General features: G+C 41.4%; 1 protein-coding gene across 1 annotated transcript in view; it reads right to left on the bottom strand.

Annotated features, from left to right (window-relative positions):
- Window positions 1–7,596: 7,596 nt before the first annotated feature.
- The window catches only part of LOC139407687 (uncharacterized), a 30,385-nt gene continuing 23,787 nt past the window's right edge, over window positions 7,597–14,194 (bottom strand). The window contains exon 2 of the mRNA XM_071151536.1: window positions 7,597–8,306. Coding sequence (XP_071007637.1) covers window positions 7,839–8,225 — 387 coding nt within the window. The 5' untranslated portion in view covers window positions 8,226–8,306 and the 3' untranslated portion in view covers window positions 7,597–7,838. The remainder of the gene's footprint in view (window positions 8,307–14,194) is intronic.

Here is a 14,194-nt window from a genome sequence, read left to right as displayed (position 1 = left end):
GAGGACAGGAAAATACACCACCGGCTTAGGTGACAGGCCCAGTCCGATAGTGGTCAAATTCCTGAGGTTCAAGGACAAGGCAGCTGTTCTGGAAAGATCCAAGAACTTGAGAGGAACATATATATTCCTCAACGAGGACTATCCTGAAGCTATGCGCTGGAAGAGGAAAGAACTTATCCCAGCCATGAAAGCTGCCAGAGCGAGTGGGGACATTGCTTACATCCGCTATGACAGGCTCATTGTCCACCCTCGCTCCCAGAATCCTGAAAGGGATAAGAGAGCCAAGCCTATGGGTTTGTAGCTTCAACCCTACAGCACACATCAATTGATTAATGGACTGCTGAATGTATAATATCAGATAGCATTCACATATTAGCCATTTATGAGACTCACTTAGATAATTAATTTGATGATACAGCAGTAGCAATACAAGGACACAACATCCATAGAAGAGACAGCTTATGGGGGAGGTGTTGTATATATTCCATATCCCTGTAATGCTTAGAGAAGATCTTATGTCAAGTGTTATTGAAGTATTGTGGTTGCAGGTTCACTTGGCACATCTAAAGCCTTTTCTTTTGGAGTGTTGCTATAGGCCACCAAGTGCTAACAGTCAGTATCTAAATAATGTGTGAAATGCTTGATAGTGTATGTGATGTAAACAGAGAGGTTTACTTTCTTGGGGATCTGACGATTGACTGGTTTTCATCAAGCTGTCCATTCAAGGGGAAGCTTCTCGCTGTAACCAGTGACTGTAATCTGGTTCAGGTTGTTAATCAACCTACCAGGGTGTTTACAAACTCTACAGGAACAAGATCATCCACATGTGTTGATCACATATGTACTAATACTGTAGAACTTTGTTCTAAAGCTATATCCGTACCCATTGGATGCAGTGATCACAATATAGTGGCTATATCCAGGAAAGCCGGGCCTAAAATAGTGTCTAATATTTTGCTGTGACTTATGTGGATGATGTTAAAAATATTTGTTGGTCATATCAGGAGCATCCATACGCTGCACTTGATAGATTTATGAAATTGCTTCTTCCAATTATTGATAAACATGCACCTGTTAACACAACTGACTGTTAGAACTGTTAAGTCTCCATGGATTGATGAGGAATTGAACAACTTTTTGATAGAAAGAGATGGGGCAAAAGGAGTGGCTAATAAGTCTGGCTGCACATCTGACCGGCTGACTCTGCAAAGTGAGAAATTATGTGACAAAACTTAACAAAAAGAAGAAGAAACTGTATTATGAAGCCAAGATCAAAGATATAAAGAATGATGGAAAAAAAACTGAAGTACTTAAAATGAAATTATCGGCAGAAAGACAAATTATACTCATCAAATCAGATGGCTTATTCATCACAAAACCATTTGATGTTGCCAATTATTTTAATGATTACTGGCAAAGTGGGCAAACTTAGGCGAGAAATGCCAACAACGAACAGTGAGCCATCGTATTCCTGCATAAAAAAACTAATAATGAAAGAAAAGCATTGAAAGTTTGAATTTTGTAAAGTTAGTGTGGGAGAGGTGGAAAAATGATTGTTATCGATCAATAATGAAAAACCTCCTGGCATTGTTAACTTAGATGGAAAGCTACTGAGGATGGTAGTTGAGGCTATAACCAATCCTGTCATTTCTTTAATCTGGGGAAAATCTAGAGGAAAATCTTTGTCCTCAGGTCTGGAAGGAAGCAAAAGTAATTTTGCTACCCAAGAGTGGTAAAGCGGCCTTTACTGGTTCTAAGAGCAGACCTATAAGCTTGCTGCCAGCTCTTTGAATAACTGGTAGTAAAAATTGTTTTACCAAATTAAATTCGATTTCTCTGTAAACAAATTAACAACAGACATTCAGCATGCTTATAGAGAAGGGCACTCAACATGTACTGCACAGACAGAAATGATGGATGATTGGTTGAAAGAAATTGATAATAAGATTGTGAGAACTGTACTGTTAGATTTCAGTGCAGCCTTTTATATCATTGACCATAACCTGTTATTGAAAAAAATGTGTGTGTTATTGCTTTTCAACCTCTGCCATATTGTGGATTCAGAACTATCTTTCTAATAGTGGAAGCTTCTCTAATGTCAAACATGTAAAGTGTGGTGTACCGCAGGGCAGCTCTCTAGGCCCTCTACTCTTTTCTATTTTTACCAATGACCTGACACTGGCATTAAACTCTCTGCACACCGAACCCGTTAGCGGGATGAAATTCGACAACATACGGTCATAGTCATATAAATAGTCATATAAATAGTCATAAATAGTCATATAAATAGTCATATTTAAATAGTGATGTTACATAAATAGTCATATTAAACATTCATGAAAATACAAGTGTCTCACATGTTTCGAAAGCCTAGAATCTTGCTAATCCAACTGTGTTGTCAGATTTAAAAAAAGATTTACTGCGAAAGAATACGATGCGATTATCTGAGGATAGCGCCCCATAAAAAAAACAACTATTTCCATTTTCGACGACACATTCAATGTAAATACACACACTAAACATGACTTTTCCAGTCATGTTTGGTTTCATTGCAATCAACTGGTTTGTTTGTAACACAACCAATCCTGATGGGTCATTTCGCGGGACACATTGACTGAAAGAAACCGATTTGAAGACAACAAGTAATGACAACATTGTGCACCAATGATATGACCGCTGTTTCGTTGATTGACTGTATTTTAACCCAATGACCACTGATCATCTTGAAATCTAGCTGGGTAGATAGCCAATGAGCTGAGGTAAACGGCAATATGTAATGTTTATGTGTTGGAAGACCAACCCATATAGTAAACTCCGGCGTAAAGAGGGTAATTCGCCATTGAAGATTCCTACCGGAAGGAGCTACGCATGTTACGCACTGTAAAGCGCATCTTCAGCTGTTTATATATCAATCAGTATGGTGACTAAGTCAGGGAAAGCTAAATCTAAGTCTAGATATACAGATGTACACACAATTTTAGAAGAAATTGATCGGGAAAGTGAGACAGAGATTGTTGGAGGACGATTCCTTTAGCGATTCCCAAATGGAGGAATATTTTTTGAATGGAGAGGAAATCGTTTTGGACTGGTAAGTTCTTCTCATGCTAATGCCGTTGTTTGAAATTAATAATATAAAATATTATTTGTGATTTTTTAAAATGTTAGTAGCAATATATAAAAATGTAATGTAATGAAATGTGAGCTGTGTGTGTCTGCCGCCCCACCCCCACATGAAGTAGCCTCTTTGAGGCTGTTGAGGGGAGGGCAGGCCCACAACAATGGCCAAAGTGAAATGGAGACAGTAGATCTAGTTGGTCTGTCATAATATAATAGAGACAGTAGATCTAGCTGAAATGTAATAATATAAAATAGACAGTAGATCTAGCTAGTCTGTCATAATATAAATGAGACAGTAGATCTAGCAGGTCTATAATAATATATTCAACCTTATGTTCCCTGTACTCTCTATATATCTGTTTATTATACCTGTTGATACAGGGCTCATATGTGAAACTATTCTAACTGAACATTTTCTTTCACAGTGACACTGACTCCGAATGGGAGCCCCCAGTGCCAAGGTGTCCATCCCCCACTGAATCTGGTTCATCCAGCTCCTGCCACAAGTGGTGGTCATCTGCCCAAATTTATTTCTGCAGGCATGGATGTGCCTCAGGGCCAAAAGGGCACAGCATGGAGGCGTCGCTGTGTTCTTTGCAAAATGAAGTCCCCCATCACCTGCACCACATGCTTGGTGACCCTCTGCTTTACAGCAGAATGAGACTGCTATGGCACCTGGCTTCACTGTAAGAAGGGTGCCAGGACTGAGGGTCTTCCAAATATTGAAAGTGTTATTTTGTAAATGTATATATATTTTTTTCATGTTTTTTCTCCACTTTTTGGGGGGGTGTGTTAGAATACCATTTTAGTATTTTGTATATAGTTATTCCATTCAAAATGTATAACTTCATGAATTTGGCCACTTGGGTACATTTGGGCTAATTGTGTGGGACACCTGGGGGACATCATGATAAATGTCACGTAGCACACTCATTTTGGAAGTTATCATTCTGAAACTTTGCACAAGTACTGTTGCCCTCTTATGTTTTTCACTGAAATTGTCTCCATCATCCTATCTGAATGTTTGTTTTGTCTTGTTCATTTTAAAGATGATGATACAACAATAAAAATGAAAAAACGTATGTTTTTTCCATTGTATTATCTAAACCAGAATGTTGTGTTATATTTTTCTACATTCACATTTACACAAACTTCAGAGTGTTTTCTTTCAAATGAAACCATGACTATGCATATCCTTGGTCCTGGGCCTGAGCTACAGGCATTTAGCTTTGGGTATGTCTTCAGGCGGAAATTGAAAAAAGTAGGGGCGGCTGGCTTCCAACCCGGAAGCCAGCCGCACGAATGCGCCGGAGGAAACACCGTGCACCTGGCCACCTTGGTTAGCGTACACTGCGCCCAGCCCGCCACAGGAGTCGCTGGTGCGCGATGAGACAAGGACACCCCTACCGACCAAGCCCTCCCTAACCCGGGCGACGCTAGGCCAATTGTGCGTCGCCCCACGGACCTCCCGGTCGCGGCCGGTTACGACAGAGCCTGGGCGCGAACCCAGGACTCTGATGGCACAGCTGGCGCTGCAGTACAGCGCCCTTAACCACTGCGCCACCCGGGAGGCCCTGTAAGAGGTTTTAAACAAAGCATGTGTGTCCATGTATGCTGATGATTCAACCATATACGCATCAGCAACCACAGCTATTGAAGTCAATGAAACCCTTAACAGAGTTGCAGTCTTTTTTGGAATGGGTGGCCAGTAATAAACGGGTCCTGAACATCTCTAAAACTAAAGCATTGTATTTGGCACAAGTCATTCCCTAAATTCTAGATCTCAGCTGAATCTTGTAATGAATGGTGTGGCTGTTGAACAAGTTGAGGAGACTAAATTACTTGGCGTTACCATAGATTCTAAACTGTCATGGTCAAAACATATAGATTCACTGTTTGTAAAGCTGGGGAGAGGTCTGTCCATAATAAAGACACCACACTCCAAAAAGCAAGTCCTGCAGGCTCTAGTTTTGTCTTATCTTGATTATTGTCCAGTCGTGGGGTCGAGGGCTGCAAGGAAATACCTAGTTAAGCTGCAGCTGTCTCAGAACAGGGCGGCACGTCTTGCTCTTCATTGTAATCAGAGGGCTGATATAAATACTATGCATGCCAGTCTCTCTTGAGTTGAGGAGAGACTGATGGCATCACTTATTTTAATAAGAAACGTGTTGAAAATCCCAAATTGTTTGCATTTTCAACTTCCATACAGCTCTGACATTTGTGTCTATGTTAATTAATGGTCAATTACCATGAGTACGGCAGTCTTTTGCATTCCATTAACCTATTGACAAAATGTCATGACCACCACAGTCCTATCAGTGATAAGGTCAGGATGTGAGGAATCTGAACAGAGAGCCAGGAAGGAGGTGAGAGGGCAGTAGACTGTCATCTCAAGACCCTAATCAGAGGCCAAACACTCACCCTTTAATTTCTCTCTTACTCTCTCTCTCCATTCTCATTCTGTTCCTACCTCTTCTATTCTCTCTTTCTCTATCTCTCCTCTCTCACCCTCTTGCCCTCTCTCTGCTGTTCTCTTTCAGGACTACTTGGACTGGGTTGGGCTGTGAAAACATCTGAGTGCTGTTGTCAATCTTCCTGAAGCTACATGCTGTCAGGCAGAGTAAGAGTACAGCTTAGTGAGGGGCTTTACATTCCCCACTGAATCTAAATCCATTCAACCAACCGCCTTACATCAGCGCCAGGCAACAAAAATGAAGAGGTTTTACCCCTATTTACACACTAAAAGGATAGAAGAATCAAAGCACTCTGAAGGACGGAGAGAGAGAAGGGGAGAGAAAAAGAGAGAAAAAGAGAAGAGGATTTTCTAATTTCATTTGTGGACATGTGTTTTTTGTCTGTGTGAACTTGCCATGATCTGACTTTTGACTCAGATATAATGTCCTCAAAGCAAAGCCAACAACTACATGCCAGGAGGCATCTAAAGGGAACTTTTAATTAGTTATGAAAAACAAGACTGACAGGTGGCACAGTGAGGTCAAATTAAGCGCAGCTGTTAAGTTATAACAGCTGCTGCTTTCTTCAACTTGATGAAAGTGTATTGATCACCCCAAAACCCTTCACAGTAACAATCAGAAAAGGGATGGAGGATTTCTTCCTTGAATCGGTAGTGAAAGGTTAGGTCACATTTTATTTGGATATCAAACTATCACCTGCAAATCTACTGACAAATGTTATGCGGGTGAACTTCTGGTGCACTCTTCTGGTCCATTCAGACTCAGCAGAAGTGGACAAGTTGTTGCTTAACCTTTGATCTGCTATCAATAGTTAAGCAGTGGCTGCCCTACTCCTCGTCTTACTCCTCCTTGTCCTCGTTCTCGTCCTTCTCTTTCTCCTCCACCATGCTGTCGAGGTCAGGGACAGTGCTTTGCTCCATGTGATCACTTCCAGATGATGATGGAAGGCATTCGCCTTGTAGATAAATCACAGATACCCTAAATGTTTATTTTTATGATTATTGCGATACCTAAGAGCTATTTCCTGGGAGGTGCATGGGACAGACGCCTTATGTGGAATGTTTGTGCAGGCTGCGGAGAGAATCCGTGGGGGGCATTTTCCAGATGGATGGAGCCATGCAGTAAAGGGGGGGTCAGGGATGAGGACGGAGAGGGGAGACCGGGGGGGGGGGGGGGGGGGGGGGGGGGGGATGATGGGAGGCGATGATTATAACATCGGTTTGTTCCACAGGCTGACAGTAGTGATAAATATGCAGATAGCACCTGGGCTTTGAATCACTGGTGGAGATGGGAGCTGATCGGACAGTAGGAACAATTCACAATACTTTATTTTAGGGATGCACCGATATGACATTTTTTGGCCGATACCGATATCTGATATTTTCCTTGCCAAAAAAAAAACAATACAGATAACAATATTTAGTACAGTTAAATAGTTGAAACAAAGTGTTAATTTGTTCAGTTTGGAACAGATTGTTTAATAACTTAAATGACAAATCAATGAATGTAATTTATCGCACAACAGATATTCATGACACAAATATTTTAGCTGCCCCGCATTATAAAGATGGTGAGGTTGTTGGTGGCTCTTCTTACTATCCCATCTTGACTGTATGGAGAAACTTAAAAATGCTTGGGGAGAAATATTGGTTTAAACTACAATCATTTTAGCTTTAACTGCTTGAAAAAATGACGGTCTCTATGCTGTCATAAACTGCTATAAATGGCATAACTTAAACTTTTCAAATGTTCTCAACTGACTTAACTAGTAAAATGCGAGCGCAATTTACAACACAACTCATCTTCTCATCTTCCATTTAGGAAATAAAAAAAATAAACAAAAGAACAAAACTGTTTTGTTTTCAATTAAATGAAAATCTTGATCTATACCAGCCATGAATAAACAACTGAAATGTAACGCTCGTCGGAAGAAGTGGACCAAGGTGCAGCGCGGTACGTGTTCATGATTCTTTATTTAATCCGAACACCAAACAAAACAACAAAAGAACGTCAAGTTCTGAAGACTACACAGAGCTAACAAAAACCAACATCCCACAACCTAAGGTGGCAAAACAGGCTGCCTAAGTATGATTCCCAATCAGAGACAACGATAGACAGCTGTCCCTGATTGAGAACCATACCCGGCCAAAACATAGAAACACAAAACCTAGAAATAAAGAACATTGAATGCCCACCCAAATCACACCCTGACCAAACCAAATAAAGACATAAAAAGGCTATCTAAGGTCAGGGCGTCGCCGGGGGCACCGGACTGGGGACCGACGCTGGAGGCTTCCTGCCATGGATACTCACTGAAGCCTCCGGGCCATGGATCATCACTGGAGGCTCTGTGCCATGGATCATCACTGGAGGCTTCGTGCCATGGATCATCACTGGAGGCTCCGTGCCATGGATCATCACTGGAGGCTCCGTGCCATGGATCATCACTGGAGGCTCCGTGCCATGGATCATCACTGGAGGCTCCGTGCCATGGATCATCACTGGAGGCACCGTGCCATGGATCATCACTGGAGGCTCCGTGCCTTGGATCATCACTGGAGGCTCCGTGCCTTGGATCATCACTGGAGGCTCCGTGCCTTGGATCATCACTGGAGGCACCGTGCCATGGATCATCACTGGAGAATCATTACTTCTCCAGTATCCAAGTGCATCTTCATTCCTGGGAATAGTAGGTTCTGTCAGGTATGCTAGTATCTGCAAATAATGGGAAAGTGTGTGTGGGGGGTGTTAGTACAATTAATACAACAAATTGCATTATTTCTTGCATTCCAAAGGATCATTAGACATAGATCAACATAGGAAAATGCTGGCCAATGTAGTAGCAGAAAATGAAAATACAATGCGTCTCTCTCTGTCAGACAGACAGACAGACCAAAAAGTTATTTTGGTGGCATTTACGTATGTCCCCATTACCAGTAAAACATAATCAAAACCTATTTCATTCACTTACTTGCTGTGCTGTTTCGTTGTTCATTTGTTCAGTCGTTTCATTCTCAACAAGGATTTCATCATACATGTCAAGCAGTGAAGTTTCAGCTCTGTCTGTCCATGGCCTCTTCTGTCGTGGGTCCTCTTCCTTGTTGCGCGCTGTCCGTTTCCATCTGGTCCAGCTGTGTCTGAAACATTTCACATAACCCTCTTTGTTGTCTGCATCGAAGTAGCGGTCCTTGCACCTAGCATCGAGCATGGTGGCAACACAGTAAAGAGGCTCAGAGAGAATGCCACCAAATTGCTTGTTCACAACCACTAGTAGAGTACCTTTTTCAAGTTTGAACCCCACGGTCTGTGTCGGCAGTTTTGTTGAGCAGGCATTTCAATGCCATGACAGAGGGTATCACGCCTGCTGCAGACGCAGTTGATGAGCTTATTTCTCGAGTCAGTTGTTTGAATGGAGCAAGGAGTGTGTTCAATGAGAGTCCACTGATTTGCACTGATTGTTGCAGGTAACTCATAGTCGGCTGCGTACACGCCAAGCACTCATTTTTGTTCCAGCAGCCTCTCTATCATGTAAAAAAGTGCTGTTCCATCTAGTGGAAATGTCTCGCTTTAGCTTTGTCGTTTTCACTCCAACCTGCTCCTGCATTGCTTGCAGGCGGCTGTATGCTAGCTGTGAGTGTTTAAAATGACTCACTATCTTCCTAACTGTTGCCACTGTGTCAGATATGCTGCGTTGGGCAAGAACACCTTCGTTCACAGCCAGTTGCAGCATGTGTGCCATGCATGGAAAACTGGCGACTTCAAAAGCCTTTGTCATGTTACGTGCATTATCATGTAGCACAGCGTGTACTTTGTTCTTGGGGATTTTCCAAGTTTCAAACATGTTCTCAAATGCCATTGAAGTAAAATATGGCTTTCCTCAGTACGAAGTCCTCGTCTGCCCACTGTGCTGTCAGACTCAGCATGCTCATGGGGCTGACATCGCTGGTCCAAATGTCAGTCGTGAAGCTAATATCAGTGACGCCCATAGCAAGTAGCTCATGGATGTGCGTTTCAACAATACTGTGAAACTCCGGTAAGGCAACATCTGAAAAATAGCGGCTACTTGGTGGTGTGTCCCGGGGCTCGAGGTGCTCCACCAGTCGGCGAAAGCCAACATCATCCACGATAGAGAACGGTTGATTGTCAAAGGCAATGAAAACCAATATCTTGGCGTTAATGGATTTCACCTTTGAGTTGTCTCAATGAAAATGTCTTGCTCTTTCAAATGACTGCTCATTGAAATGACTGCACGACTTGAACTTGTTTAATTGTTGGAAGTGTGCGCTTAGTTCTTTTCTACTTTTGTTCTAAGTAGTCGCTGAACGTCTGGCGGTGATGCAATTTCAAATGAGTAATTAGGTTTGTGGTATTGAAATATTTCACTTTCTCTCCTCCTCGGGAAATAATAGCAGCACAAACGTTGCATTTGACCTTTTTGTTATCTTTCCTTTGTAACTTCAATATAGATCCACACAGCAGACATTGTGCGCTACATTAGGAATGCTGTGTTTCATGTGTAGCACTGTATTACGCCATCTACCTACGTTATACAGGTATGCACATCAGCTCTGACATCGGTTTTGCACATCGGCGTTTAACTATACACAGAGCCGATGCCAATTTTGGCATTTTTAGCTAATATCGGCCGATTCCGATCTGCTTACCGATATAAGTCTGAATGGGTTGCCAGTTTGTAAACATAACCCTTGAGCCTGCATTTGATTTGTTGACACTTTCCGAGTTGACAAATAAGTCGAGTAAGGTTTTTAAACTTGGAATCGGCTAAAGAAATTCCACCCTCTTTTCATTCCAGATGAATCAAGAGTGAAAAGACAGGATGCATTTAACGGCAGATTCAAAGTCTGGGCTGAAATACAGTATAATCCTGTCGAATTGGGTGCCATTTGTCAACATACCTTTGGGGCTTTGACAGACCCTCTCCAAATAACTTTATAGATTTAGGAAGATCAATCTGATCAGTAGATGCTCATTAGTCACAGATGAAAGCTCTGTATCTGCGGGGCTCCGAAGAGCTCTCACATGTGCAGGCAGCATTTTTCTGCAGGTCTGTGTTATCTCACAACCCTGTGCTAAACTCCTTCCCTCAGCTTATAAACAATGGGTCAGGTACAGATAGGGGATGTCAAATATACTACCTGCTCAGTAAAGTTCAGTTCACCATAATAGGAGAAATACTAAAGGGTTTTTCCCTTGATATTTTCTGATGTAATTGTCCTCTTATCGACTGGAAAGGATTTAAGCAATGCATTGAATTAGACCTTATAATTCCTGATGGTACTGGATGCTTTCTGGGTTTTTTAAAATACATTTTTAGTACTTTTTACCCCTTTTCTCCCCAATTTCGTGAAATCCATTGATAGTTACAGTCTTGTCCCATCGCTGCAACTCCCGTATGGACTCGGGAGAGGCGAAGGTCGAGAGCCATGCGTCCACTGAAACACGACCCTGCCAAGCCGCGCCTTCTCTGTTTTTAATATTTCCTCAGATGGTATTGGCCAAGCCGTTTACTGAGAAACAGACAGAACAGGCGAGGCTGAATGGTGAGCCGATGTTCATAACCAACTAGTGTTTAGAAACACAATATGGTACTGTTTTAGGAATCCTTCCCACAGCAAGCCAATGATTAACTAAAGCCATCTGCATGTGGTATCAGTGTGCAATAATGTTGAGGGTGAATTTGATTTGAGTTTATTTGAGTGAGTGATGGAGTCTTTAAAACAACGAATCCCTTTGAAAATGGCCTATGTTGCATTGATATGAGTCAGAAACAGTTATTCTAGTGTCAAAATTTACTACAAAGTGTAAATAGGATACTTTTAGTAAATGAAGGTTAGGTTTTAATTTGAAAATGCCCATTTGCCCACTAACGTGGGGTGAACAGCAGCGGTGATTGCCGTCTATCCAATAGTATAGACCGTGAGACAGCAGCTCCCACTTTGTTTACATAAGACAACACGCCACACATTTTTTTACTTTTGAAATACTGCCCCTTAGTTAGATGTAAAATTGTGCAAATAAAACATACAGATTTCTTTAGTTATATCCTAGATTCATTCTGCCGATTTTGAGGAAGTGAAATAGGCTACAGTGTCTGATGGGGGACAAACATCATTAACTGAACGAGGAATCGGTCAGAAAACACACCTCCAAGACTGAAATCTTGTTTTTCTAATGAGTAGCAGAAAACACACGTGCCAATTGGCGTGTTCAGTGGCTCTTTAAGATGAATGATGGAATAATAATAGGGTATGTTTTTTGTCTGAAAGGAAAATATTTCATTTACTTTGGCAAGCTGTGGCGAATAGACGGTCTCTTAAGTGATGGTAATTTGACACATAGAAATACACTCATACGTAAGCCATCCATCTCCAAGATAAATAATCTTGAAGGACCTGAATGTCTTTATAAAGAATGGCACGGTTTTAATCAGAAATGAATGGCCTGAATCGCCATAGATAATGTGCCATTACCTTCATAGCAACACAGCCTTATTATAGTGTTGCTCAATCAAATGGCCTTTTGTATTTGGCCTCTCTTGCCTGCCTTAGAAGGACACGGTAGAGAACTGCAGTGGTGGTAAAACAGGGAAGGCCAACTGCGAAGTGGAGGATGGTTCCAAATGACAGTGAGGAGGAGAGATGCAGAGAGACACACAGAATGACAAAGCACGTCTGGTAAATGAGAGATGGACAGAGGGAGAGTGATGGACAGAGAGAGACAATCCTTCCAAGACAAGATGGAGCATCTCTTTGTGTGCTCCCTACTAGAGCCTAGGCTGAGTTATTCATTAATATATATCTGTATGTTGACTTTCCCTCAGTAATACATCACACAGTTGGCTGGACAGGGACTGGGTCAGGGGAAATAGGGAGGAGGCAGGAGAGACAGGCAGGAGGGAGACAGCTGAAGATGGGGAGACGCACGGAGATAGGGGGACTGTTATTATGGATGAGTTGCTCTCTGAGCAGAAGGCACAGAGAGCACTGTGGTGCTAACGATTATATCATTATCAAAAATAGAAAATAATCAAGAATAATTGTCAATTTTATCTCTTTATGCTGGTTTGTTAGTGATGATTTATTTTTAAGTCATGATGAACCAACTTTTGAAATGTTACGGAACTTCTGATGTAACGTGTTTTCCCCTAGATTTATGATATTGAAGTAATGTCTGTGGTGAGATTGAAAATCAGATACAGTACCAGTCAAAAGTTTGGACACACCTACTCATTCAAGGGTTTTACTTCATTTTTTACTATTTTCTACATAATAGTGAAGACATCATAACTATGAAATTACACATATGGAATCATGTAGTAACCAAAAAAAAAAAGTGTTAAACAAATCAATATCTATTTTATATTCTTCAAAATTTGCCATCCTTTGCCTTGATGACACCTTTGCACACGTTTGGCATTCTCTCAACCAGATTCACCTGGAATGCTTTTCCAACACTCTTAACTTCTTGGATATAGGGGGCGCTCTTTTAATTTTGGGATGAAAAACATTCCCGTTTTAAACAAGATATTTTGTCACAAAAAGATGCTCGACTATGCATATAATTGACAGCTTTGGAAAGAAAACACTCTGACGTTTCCAAAATTGCAAAGATATTGTCTGTGAGTGCCACAGAACTGATGTTACAGGCGAAACCCAGATAAAAATCCAATCAGGAAGTGCCGCATTTTTTGAAACCGCCTCATGCCAATGACTCCTTATATGGCTGTGAAGGAGCTAGGAGTCAGCTTGTTGTTTCCACGTTTTCCACAAGGTGTCTACAGTATTGTGACGTATTTGTAGGCATATCATTGGAAGATTGACCATAAGAGACTACATCTACCAGGTGGTCGCTTGGTGTAATCTCCAGCTGCAGTATTTTTCCGTTTGCTTCTGATGAGAAGCCAACTGCCACCACTGATAGATTATCGAATAGATATGTGAAAAACACCTTAAGGATTGATTCTAAACAACGTTTGCCATGTTTCTGTCGATATTATGGAGCTAATTTGGAAAAAAGTTCGGCGTTGTAAGTGACTGCATTTTCCGGTCTTTTTCTTAGCCAAACGTGATGAACAAAACGGAGCGATTTCTCCTACACAAATGATATTTTTGGAAAAAAATGAACATTTGCTATCTAACTAAGAGTCTCGTCATTGAAAACATCCAAAGTTCTTCAAAGGTTATTTTATTTTAATGCTTTTCTTGTTTTTGTGAAAATGTTGCCTGCTGAATGCTAGGCTTAATGCTATGCTAGGCTATCAATACTCTTACACAAATGCTTGTGTAGCTTTGGTTGAACAGCATATTTTGAAAATCTGAGATAACAGTGTTGTTAACAAAAGGCTAAGCTTGTGTTTGAATATATTTATTTCATTTCATTTGCGATTTTCATGAATAGGAAACGCTGCGTTATGGTAATGAGCTTGAGGCTATGATTACGCTCCCGGATACGGGATTGCCCGACGCTAGAGGTTAAAGGAGTTCCCACATATGCTGAGCACTTGTTGGCTGCTTTTCCTTCACTCTGCGGTCCAACTCATCCCAAACCATCTCAATTGGGTTGAGGTCAGGTGATTGTGGAGG

Source organism: Oncorhynchus clarkii, chromosome 4 (genome assembly GCF_045791955.1).
Source record: "Oncorhynchus clarkii lewisi isolate Uvic-CL-2024 chromosome 4, UVic_Ocla_1.0, whole genome shotgun sequence".
NCBI lineage: Eukaryota > Metazoa > Chordata > Actinopteri > Salmoniformes > Salmonidae > Oncorhynchus > Oncorhynchus clarkii.
Note: the sequence above shows the minus strand (reverse complement) of the source record. Positions and strands in the feature narration are given on the sequence as shown.